Raw genomic sequence first — 12,575 nt, 5'->3', positions numbered from 1 at the left:
TTTTCTGACAATTTTTAATAATCACCGTAACAGAAAAAATACCCTTTTTTGACATTTTTGGATACCCTGTATGGGGACACTTTCAGGAGGAGAGAGGTAATATTTGGATTTTTTTCGTCTCCCACTGTGATAAACCTGTGGACCAATTTTTACAAAAATCTGAGATGGTCAAGTCTGATTACTAGTTGATTTGACATGGAATGTCCCATATATAATGTTCTTTGAACAATCAAATAATAATCTTCTATTGCACAAGTAGAGAATGCACTCAGACAAATCAGCAGAAAGATACTTTTGATACATTTACTTCAGTTATGCATTGTCACACATCTTATAAAATGCCTTCAGTACATAGATAGATTTTACTTCTGGTTAGCATATCAATGAAGTATGAAACATACCCTGTATGAACGCAATCAAATATAGTTTTCTTGAAAATGCTTTATTTCAAACTTTGAACTGTGAGCATTCCGACTTCAGGGTTTCATTGAAAAACTTCTCTAGTAAATCCTTTTTGTAGTATAAAATTAGTGTAGCAATAAAAGATCCAGTTCTTACGTTTAGAATTTTTATCACAATAAGTTAAGAAAAATGTAAAATTTCTATCAAATAATAATCTTTCTATATCTTTTTCTTTCCTTTCAGACTATCGACAAATTGCCTGACAAAGTTTTGCTCAACATCTTCTCCTACCTGTCACACAAAGAAATATGCAGCATGGCCAGAGTATGCAAGAAATGGAGGGTAATTGCATACGATACTCGTCTTTGGAAAGCTGTATCATTGCGTCCTGAGATTTCTGGACTTCATGTGGGTAGCTTGGAATCGCTCCTTGCACTCATCAGGTGAGTACAAGTAATATTAACTGCAGTATACGGTAAGAAGTGAAATTCTATTGAATGTTTATCCAACGTGAAAGTGAACACGAAAAAAAGTGATTGCACAACTTTTCATAGCTGGGAGTACCCAGAATCACTGTATTTAGTGTGTTCTCATTTTGCCAATATGAAGATTGTCAAATAAATAACTTATTCTGTTGTATGAATTGGAAATCAATATTAGTTAATAGTGCGTGAGCTTTGTTCTTTAATAAAGGAATCAGAAATAGCTTCCCTTGAGAAGGTTACCTTCTAAAGCTTTCGCAAATTAAAGTTACCTTAGCTGTGATCTTGAGCAAATTTCACGAACTCTTCTTAAGTTAATTTCGTGAAGGCTGCCTATAAACATTTGACAAATATTTTATGCTAATATGGTACATCCAAACTGTTGTATGATACAACCAAACAACCAACTATGATACAACCAACATAGTTCATTACAAATTACAATTAACTTTACCATGTTAGAACTAAAAGCGCAAATAAATAAATAAATATGTTGAGTGAAATGTGATTAAGTTTGACCAACCAAGCGGATTTAGTCAGAACAAAAATAAGCACACATCTAAGATTGTTTTATCTTTTATATATATATATATATATATATATATATATATATATATATATATATATATATATATATATATATATATATATATAAAATCTTCACATAAGAAATAAAAATGCATGGCATGCCAAAACAAGTGTTAACAGTAATAAGTTTTTTTTTCTGTGTAAACATATACTCAAAGAAAACGAATAGCTTTGATATAAGCATGTTACAAGTCAATCAAATATTAAGAAGTTATCATGTAAAAGCATTAAACAATAGTATTCGTATATTCACATACTTCGCAGCTTACATAGCTCTACATTTTATTTTCTTTCTCGATATTATTAGAAGAAATTTATATCACTAAAGAAGAATTCTGCATTTCCTATTCAACTCTTTTTTTTAATATACTATATTAACTTCATTGAAAGTGATTTATTACTATGGTCTACTTTCATGGGCCGCCATATCGTGCACCAAAATTATGAAATGAACGCAATTCACTTAAAGACTACATTAGTTAATTTCTTGAAACAATAAATGTCGGAGTATGTTTAAAAACGATCCTACATTAATCAACATTGCGACAATCACCGAAATCGGACAAGATTTAAATATAGTTAACTAAAATATCTCTTATTATGATTTATTTATGTCATTTAAAAGCACACTAGGAAGTTATTAAGCATAGCTGATAAGAAGTGAAAATTACACTTCCAGATATAATACTGTATTTGTACTTAAAATTAATAATTACATAATGTACATAATTTTGTTACTTGAGTGCTTTCTGTAAAATTATTTTTTATTGTATTAATAATTATAAAGTATATTTCACAGTTTGCTTTCAAAACATTGCCAAAAATTAAAAAAATGGCTAATGTTAAAATTTTTATAACACACGTATCAATCATTTTCAGTGATAGCTATCAAAATCAAAAATAACCAAACTATATGACTCCCTAATATACTAACAGATGAAGGTTTGACACGGAGTAACTCAAAGATATTAGCAATTATGTTTGTAACACCTTGTAAGTACTAGAAATGCTACGACACTATAGAGCAGCGTTTCCCAACCGGTGTACCGTGGCATACTGGTGTGCCGTGAATGGGCCGCTGGTGTGCCGCGAGGAAATCGAAACAAATTATTAATTCTACAGGAACCAAATTGCAAGACATAGAAGAAAATGTACACTTGTATTTCACATTACTATGAACCTCTACTATAAATCTACAATTTTAAGTTTCATACTGTGTTACTTTTCTGTGCATTTTTAATGTTGGAAAACGTATTTATCATTGTCATGACCATTATTGCTTCTTTATTGTAGCAGACTATTTCGTAACTTGAAATTTTAACATATCGTTCAATAAATTCAACAAAGCAAACATGCATACAAATTACCTACATTTGTGTTTTAAAGGTACAGGAGATTTGTTTATTTGTTCGTTATTTAGTGATCTTCCTTTTTAGTGAAAGATTAGATACAGTTTTCGAAAGAGAAAGTGGATTTTTAAAAACCCAAGTCCTATATTTCATTGCAATTGTTTTCTATAAATATTTTAAAATTAGAATGAAAAATAAGCATAATGATTTACCACAGGAGAATACCAGTGATCGAGCATTCTTCTCTGTAAGATCAGTAATCACAGAAAAATACCAAGGTATTTTATATTTACAAATAATAATAGTAATATATATATATATATATATATATATATATATATATATATATATATATAATATGGGTGTGCCGCGAGAATTCAAATTACACCTGTAGTGCCGCAAGTTGAAAAAGGTTGGGAAACGCTGCTATAGAAATTTAATAATATCTTTTATTTATGTATTGCAATATTTGGAAAATGTAAAAATAGTCTTAAAATTCAGTTTTCGTTAGTAAGCACAATAATTATGTAAGCGTATGGTTGTAGAACACAAAACTGGATTACACTTGTAATGTTTACAATGAATATAGACAAATTACATTACACTTTGATAACATCAATCAGAACTTGTTACTTTCATACATTAACTGCTTCGTGTACAGGATCTGCAACATAATTAGATATGTATTTTGTTTTTCTCTTTTACATAATACAATTCTGTTATCACAATGGGAAATACTGCTTTAATGACTCATTTTCTTCCGATTAACGAATCTCAAGGTCGTCAAGTTCATGTACACAATGTAATTTAAATATAATGCCTGAATATAAAAATGGTTATGGCAAAATGTTCACTGGAGCATTGAAATGTTTTTATAGTAGTATCTAATAGTCTCTGTGTACATAAAATAACATTCCACAACATGGTTTATGTATGTGATAATGCAAAATAATTTTAATAAAGTACACATATCGATGTGGATCTAACACCAGAACACAAAATCCGAATGGATGTATTAGACGAGTAAACCCTGTAATTTTCATACATAAAACTAGAATGTGTTTTTCTTCTGTATTCATAATTCGTTATGTATTTAGTGGCAATTCAATCGAACTAAGCTATTAATTTAAAAAACGAAAGATAATTTAAGCAATTTTAATTTTATATTTAATTTCATATAATCTAAAGATTATGTGCTACGCATTTATAATATAAATACCTTATGATGTCATTAAACGGATAATAAAATATATTTATTGTTTATTCCAAAATATATTGAAAACCCATTAAAGGAGCCTATAGCATGAACAAAGTTATTTTGAAGTACTGCATTATTCATTTTTAGCTTATTTATAGGTATTCCAACGTTATGAAATGATCATATTACACAAATACTTTGACTATACTTTTACCAACTCTGAAGCCACCCTCGTTAGTTAGATGGAATGAAAAGGAAGCGAGAATATATATATAAAAAAAGCTATAGAGAGGAGAAAATTGTGAATGGTGTCCCTGGTTCGATCCCAGCCCGTGCCAAGTGAACTTCGCCACCATATTATCCATATCTTATCATCATCGTCTATCTTAGCCTCGATGCACAAACGTGGAACCTTAAACTACTAACATAGAGGAACATTATTAGAGGTCTTAAAAAACGAAGACGAAACCGGTTAGTAAATTATTTAAGAAGAAATTATCTTATTGGCATTTTATCTTTAATTTATCTACTTTCTATGCATAGGCAATCTGTATACTGGGCCTTTGTTTTGGTTGCAAGAATCACCTACTGTAGTCCTTCTATTCTGGGATTCACGAAACTCGGTACTTACTTACGTTAGCAACAGAACTGCTTGTGTTTAAGTTGAAAACGCAAGTAGCTCCTGCTATATGGTTGAATATTTAAATTTCTTCCACACAAATAAAAATATAATTTTAAAATCAGCACTTCTTAAAATACAAACTTCAAAATAACTGATAAACTAGGAATAAAAAAATAGAACACTTTGGAGTTTAATTTTCAGAAAATACTGAAAACTTTTTAAAGATCTACCCATTATATAAAGTAATAATTGCAATGCGGTCAAATTAACACTCACACTCACACTCACTCTCACATTCTATAGCGGAGTTTAAGCAACGCAAATATCTTTAACAAGATGCGAAAGATAGTTCCATATTGGTAAATAATAATAATACATTTCCTAAAGATAATTTAAAACTGCTAAAACTTTATTATTATTATTATTATTATTATTATTATTATTATTATTATTATTATTATTATTATTATTATTATTATTATTATTATTATTATTATTACAAAACCGTCTATTTTCAGAATTTAGAGTTGTTAAGAACGTATCAAACTAATTTATCCGAAATCGTTTACCAAATTGTTCAAATTGATCAAGTGCAAAGATATGACCCATGAAATGAAAAACCTCGTGTTATACCATGTGAAAGAACATATAGAATGCACTTTGAGACAAGATACACTCTTCCAATCTTGTTTGACAAATACTGTTGTCTGTGTTGTGCACATAATCGTCAGTCTCGTGAAAGGAAATATAGATTGAAGATAAGTCAGAAGTATAGGCTTAGCTTAGTATTTCTTCTTCTCATTATTATTCTTCATCATTTCATCATCATTATCATTATCGTGTTATTATTATTAATAGTAGTAGTAGTATTTATAGTAGTGGTAGTTTTTGTTGTTACACAACCACACACAGGAAAATAAAAGATCTATGCACCGGACGCCAGGATATGGATTCGATGTATTTTGTTACACAGAATCCAAATTTCGAAACCCCAGGACGATTGACTGAGTCAATTCCTTTTTATGGACGAAAAAACAATTCCTTTCTATGAGCGAAAAACCTTAGCGATTTTGGATAAGGAAGATACACGTAACACAGCTATACAAAAAACAAAAGTTATGTTTTCTATTCAGCGGACCTCAAAGTATGGATTCGATGTATTTTGTTACACAGAATCCAAATTTCGAAACCCCAGGACGATTGACTGAGTCAATTCCTTTTTATGGGCGAAAAACAATTCGTTTCGATGGGCAAAAAACTTGAGCGATTTTGGATAAGCAAGATACACGTAACACAGCCATACAAAAAAGTACTGTTTTCTATTCAGCGGACCTCAAAGTATGGATTCGATGTATTTTGTTACACAGAATCCAAATTTCGAAACCACAAGACGATTTACTGAGTCAATTCCTTTTTATGGGCGAAAAAACAATTCCTTTCTATGAGCGAAAAACTTTAGCAATTTTGGATAAGGAAGATACACGTAACACAGCTATACAAAAAACAAAAGTTATGTTTTCTATTCAGCGGACCTCAAAGTATGGATTCGATGTATTTTGTTACACAGAATCCAAATTTCGAAACCCCAGGACGATTGACTGAGTCAATTCCTTTTTATGGGCGAAAAACAATTCGTTTCGATGGGCAAAAAAACTTGAGCGATTTTGGATAAGCAAGATACACGTAACACAGCCATACAAAAAAAGTTCTGTTTTCTATTCAGCGGACCCCAGAGTATGGATTCGATGTATTTTGTTACACAGAATCCAAATTTCGAAACCCCAGGACGATTGACTGAGTCAATTCCTTTTTATGGACGAAAAAACAATTCCTTTCTATGAGCGAAAAACTTGAGCGATTTTGGATAAGGAAGATACACGTAACACAGCTATACAAAAAACAAAAGTTATGTTTTCTATTCAGCGGACTTCAAAGTATGGATTCGATGTATTTTGTTACACAGAATCCAAATTTCGAAACCCCAGGACGATTGACTGAGTCAATTCCTTTTTATGGGCGAAAAACAATTCGTTTCGATGGGCAAAAAAACTTGAGCGATTTTGGATAAGCAAGATACACGTAACACAGCCATACAAAAAAAATTCTGTTTTCTATTCAGCGGACCCCAGAGTATGGATTCGATGTATTTTCTTACACGGAATCCAAATTTCGAAACCCCACGACGATTGACTGAGTCAATTCCTTTTTATGGGCGAAAAAACAATTCCTTTCTATGAGCGAAAAACTTGAGCGATTTTGGATAAGGAAGATACACGTAACACAGCTATACAAAAAACAAAAGTTATGTTTTCTATTCAGCGGACCTCAAAGTATGGATTCGATGTATTTTGTTACACAGAATCCAAATTTCGAAACCCCAGGACGATTGATTGAGTCAATTCCTTTTTATGGGCGAAAAACAATTCGTTTCGATGGGCAAAAAAACTTGAGCGATTTTGGATAAGCAAGATACACGTAACACAGCCATACAAAAAAAAGTTCTGTTTTCTATTCAGCGGACCCCAGAGTATGGATTCGATGTATTTTCTTACACAGAATCCAAATTTCGAAACCCCAGGACGATTGACTGAGTCAATTCCTTTCTATGGGCGAAAAAACAATTCCTTTCTATGAGCGAAAAACTTGAGCGATTTTGGATAAGGAAGATACACGTAACACAGCTATACAAAGAACAAAAGTTATGTTTTCTATTCAGCGGACCTCAAAGTATGGATTCGATGTATTTTGTTACACAGAATCCAAATTTCGAAACCCCAGGACGATTGACTGAGTCAATTCCTTTTTATGGGCGAAAAACAATTCGTTTCGATGGGCGAAAAAACTTGAGCGATTTTGGATAAGCAAGATACACGTAACACAGCCATACAAAAAAAAGTTCTGTTTTCCATTCAGCGGACCCCAGAGTATGGATTCGATGTTTTTTTTTTTTTTACACAGAATCCAAATTTCTAAACCCCAGGACGATTGACTGAGTCAATTCCTTTTTATGGGCGAAAAAACAATTCCTTTCTATGAGCGAAAAACTTGAGCGATTTTGGATAAGGAAGATACACGTAACACAGCTATACAAAAAACAAAAGTTATGTTTTCTATTCAGCGGACCTCAAAGTATGGATTCGATGTATTTTGTTACACAGAATCCAAATTTCGAAACCCCAGGACGAATGACTGAGTCAATTCCTTTTTATGGGCGAAAAACAATTCGTTTCGATGGGCAAAAAACTTGAGCGATTTTGGATAAGCGAGATACACGTAACACAGCCATACAAAAAAAAAGTTCTGTTTTCTATTCAGCGGACCCCAGAGTATGGATTCGATGTATTTTGTTACACAGAATCCAAATTTCGTAACCCCAGGACGATTGACTGAGTCAGTTCCTTTTTATGGGCGAAAAACAATTCGTTTCGATGGGCAAAAAAACTTGAGCGATTTTGGATAAGCAAGATACACGTAACACAGCCATACAAAAAAGTACTGTTTTCTATTCAGCGGACCTCAAAGTATGGATTCGATGTATTTTGTTACACAGAATCCAAATTTCGAAACCACAAGACGATTTACTGAGTCAATTCCTTTTTATGGGCGAAAAAACAATTCCTTTCTATGAGCGAAAAACTTTAGCGATTTTGGATAAGGAAGATACACGTAACACAGCTATACAAAAAACAAAAGTTATGTTTTCTATTCAGCGGACCTCAAAGTATGGATTCGATGTATTTTGTTACACAGAATCCAAATTTCGAAACCCCAGGACGATTGACTGAGTCAATTCCTTTTTATGGGCGAAAAACAATTCGTTTCGATGGGCAAAAAACTTGAGCGATTTTGGATAAGCAAGATACACGTAACACAGCCACACAAAAAAAAGTTCTGTTTTCTATTCAGCGGACCTCAAAGTATGGATTCGATGTGATTTGTTACACAGAATCCAAATTTCGAAACCCCAGGACGATTGACTGAGTCAATTCCTTTTTATGGGCGAAAAACAATTCGTTTCGATGGGCAAAAAACTTGAGCGATTTTGAATAAGCAAGATACACGTAACACAGCCATACAAAAAAAGTTCTGTTTTCTATTCAGCGGACCCCAGAGTATGGATTCGATGTATTTTCTTACACAGAATCCAAATTTCGAAACCCCAGGACGATTGACTGAGTCAATTCCTTCTTATGGGAGAAAAACAATTCGTTTCGATGGAGAAAAAGCTTGAGCGATTTGGATAAGGAAGATACACGTAACACAGCTATACAAAAAAGTTCTGTTTTCTATTCAGCGGACCCCAGAGTATGGATTCGATGTATTTTGTTACACAGAATCCAAATTTCGAAACCCCAGGACGATTGACTGAGTCAATTCCTTTTTATGGGCGAAAAACAATTCGTTTCGATGGGCAAAAAACTTGAGCGATTTTGGATAAGCAAGATACACGTAACACAGCCATACAAAAAAAGTTCTGTTTTCTATTCAGCGGACTTCAAAGTATGTATTCGATGTATTTTGTTACACAGAATCCAAATTTCGAAACCCCAGGACGATTGACTGAGTCAGTTCCTTTTTATGGGCGAAAAACAATTCGTTTCGATGGGCAAAAAAACTTGAGCGATTTTGGATAAGCAAGATACACGTAACACAGCCATACAAAAAAAAGTTCTGTTTTCCATTCAGCGGACCCCAGAGTATGGATTCGATGTATTTTCTTACACAGAATCCAAATTTCTAAACCCCAGGACGATTGACTGAGTCAATTCCTTTTTATGGGCGAAAAAACAATTCCTTTCTATGAGCGAAAAACTTGAGCGATTTTGGATAAGGAAGATACACGTAACACAGCCATACAAAAAAAAGTTCTGTTTTCTATTCAGCGGACCTCAAAGTATGGATTCGATGTGATTTGTTACACAGAATCCAAATTTCGAAACCCCAGGACGATTGACTGAGTCAATTCCTTTTTATGGGCGAAAAACAATTCGTTTCGATGGGCAAAAAACTTGAGCGATTTTGGATAAGCAAGATACACGTAACACAGCCATACAAAAAAGTACTGTTTTCTATTCAGCGGACCTCAAAGTATGGATTCGATGTATTTTGTTACACAGAATCCAAATTTCGAAACCACAAGACGATTTACTGAGTCAATTCCTTTTTATGGGCGAAAAAACAATTCCTTTCTATGAGCGAAAAACTTTAGCGATTTTGGATAAGGAAGATACACGTAACACAGCTATACAAAAAACAAAAGTTATGTTTTCTATTCAGCGGACCTCAAAGTATGGATTCGATGTATTTTGTTACACAGAATCCAAATTTCGAAACCCCAGGACGATTGACTGAGTCAGTTCCTTTTTATGGGCGAAAAACAATTCGTTTCGATGGGCAAAAAACTTGAGCGATTTTGGATAAGCGAGATACACGTAACACAGCCATACAAAAAAAAGTTCTGTTTTCTATTCAGCGGACCCCAGAGTATGGATTCGATGTATTTTGTTACACAGAATCCAAATTTCGTAACCCCAGGACGATTGACTGAGTCAGTTCCTTTTTATGGGCGAAAAACAATTCGTTTCGATGGGCAAAAAACTTGAGCGATTTTGGATAAGCAAGATACACGTAACACAGCCATACAAAAAAAAGTTCTGTTTTCTATTCAGCGGACCTCAAAGTATGGATTCGATGTGATTTGTTACACAGAATCCAAATTTCGAAACCCCAGGACGATTGACTGAGTCAATTCCTTTTTATGGGCGAAAAACAATTCGTTTCGATGGGCAAAAAACTTGAGCGATTTTGGATAAGCAAGATACACGTAACACAGCCATACAAAAAAAGTTCTGTTTTCTATTCAGCGGACCCCAGAGTATGGATTCGATGTATTTTCTTACACGGAATCCAAATTTCGAAACCCCAGGACGATTGACTGAGTCAATTCCTTTTTATGGGCGAAAAACAATTCGTTTCGATGGGCAAAAAACTTGAGCGATTTTGGATAAGGAATATACACGTAACACAGCCATACAAAAAAAAGTTCTGTTTTCTATTCAGCGGACCTCAAAGTATGGATTCGATGTGATTTGTTACACAGAATCCAAATTTCGAAACCCCAGGACGATTGACTGAGTCAATTCCTTTTTATGGGCGAAAAACAATTCGTTTCGATGGGCAAAAAACTTGAGCGATTTTGGATAAGCAAGATACACGTAACACAGCCATTAAAAAAAAGTTCTGTTTTCTATTCAGCGGACCCCAGAGTATGTATTCGATGTATTTTGTTACACAGAATCCAAATTTCGAAACCCCAGGACGATTGACTGAGTCAGTTCCTTTTTATGGGCGAAAAACAATTCGTTTCGATGGGCGAAAAAACTTGAGCGATTTTGGATAAGCAAGATACACGTAACACAGCCATACAAAAAAAAGTTCTGTTTTCCATTCAGCGGACCCCAGAGTATGGATTCGATGTATTTTCTTACACAGAATCCAAATTTCTAAACCCCAGGACGATTGACTGAGTCAATTCCTTTTTATGGGCGAAAAAACAATTCCTTTCTATGAGCGAAAAACTTGAGCGATTTTGGATAAGGAAGATACACGTAACACAGCTATACAAAAAACAAAAGTTATGTTTTCTATTCAGCGGACCTCAAAGTATGGATTCGATGTATTTTGTTACACAGAATCCAAATTTCGAAACCCCAGGACGATTGACTGAGTCAATTCCTTTTTATGGGCGAAAAACAATTCGTTTCGATGGGCAAAAAACTTGAGCGATTTTGGATAAGCGAGATACACGTAACACAGCCATACAAAAAAAAGTTCTGTTTTCTATTCAGCGGACCCCAGAGTATGGATTCGATGTATTTTGTTACACAGAATCCAAATTTCGTAACCCCAGGACGATTGACTGAGTCAGTTCCTTTTTATGGGCGAAAAACAATTCGTTTCGATGGGCAAAAAAACTTGAGCGATTTTGGATAAGCAAGATACACGTAACACAGCCATACAAAAAAGTACTGTTTTCTATTCAGCGGACCTCAAAGTATGGATTCGATGTATTTTGTTACACAGAATCCAAATTTCGAAACCACAAGACGATTTACTGAGTCAATTCCTTTTTATGGGCGAAAAAACAATTCCTTTCTATGAGCGAAAAACTTTAGCGATTTTGGATAAGGAAGATACACGTAACACAGCTATACAAAAAACAAAAGTTATGTTTTCTATTCAGCGGACCTCAAAGTATGGATTCGATGTATTTTGTTACACAGAATCCAAATTTCGAAACCCCAGGACGATTGACTGAGTCAATTCCTTTTTATGGGCGAAAAACAATTCGTTTCGATGGGCAAGAAACTTGAGCGATTTTGGATAAGCAAGATACACGTAACACAGCCATACAAAAAAAAGTTCTGTTTTCTATTCAGCGGACCTCAAAGTATGGATTCGATGTGATTTGTTACACAGAATCCAAATTTCGAAACCCCAGGACGATTGACTGAGTCAATTCCTTTTTATGGGCGAAAAACAATTCGTTTCGATGGGCAAAAAACTTGAGCGATTTTGGATAAGCAAGATACACGTAACACAGCCATACAAAAAAAGTTCTGTTTTCTATTCAGCGGACCCCAGAGTATGGATTCGATGTATTTTCTTACACGGAATCCAAATTTCGAAACCCCAGGACGATTGACTGAGTCAATTCCTTTTTATGGGCGAAAAACAATTCGTTTCGATGGGCAAAAAACTTGAGCGATTTTGGATAAGGAATATACACGTAACACAGCCATACAAAAAAAAGTTCTGTTTTCTATTCAGCGGACCTCAAAGTATGGATTCGATGTGATTTGTTACACAGAATCCAAATTTCGAAACCCCAGGACGATTGACTGAGTCAATTCCTTTTTATGGGCGAAAAACAA

The 12,575-nt window shown here is 33.9% G+C and overlaps 1 protein-coding gene across 6 annotated transcripts in view; it reads left to right on the top strand.

Annotated features, from left to right (window-relative positions):
• FipoQ (F-box/LRR-repeat protein FipoQ) overlaps window positions 1-12,575 on the top strand; it is a 362,646-nt gene that overhangs the window by 253,235 nt on the left and 96,836 nt on the right. For all 6 annotated transcript variants that reach the window (XM_081734231.1, XM_081734232.1, XM_081734229.1 and 3 more), the window contains one exon: window positions 646-845. In XM_081734231.1, the coding sequence (XP_081590357.1) occupies window positions 646-845 (200 nt within the window). The remainder of the gene's footprint in view (window positions 1-645; window positions 846-12,575) is intronic.

Source organism: Thermobia domestica, chromosome 12 (genome assembly GCF_964235325.1).
Source record: "Thermobia domestica chromosome 12, izTheDome1.hap1.1, whole genome shotgun sequence".
NCBI classification, from domain to species: Eukaryota; Metazoa; Arthropoda; class Insecta; order Zygentoma; family Lepismatidae; genus Thermobia; species Thermobia domestica.
The sequence above is the reverse complement of the archived record's forward strand: the minus strand, read 5'-3'. Positions and strand labels throughout refer to the sequence as shown.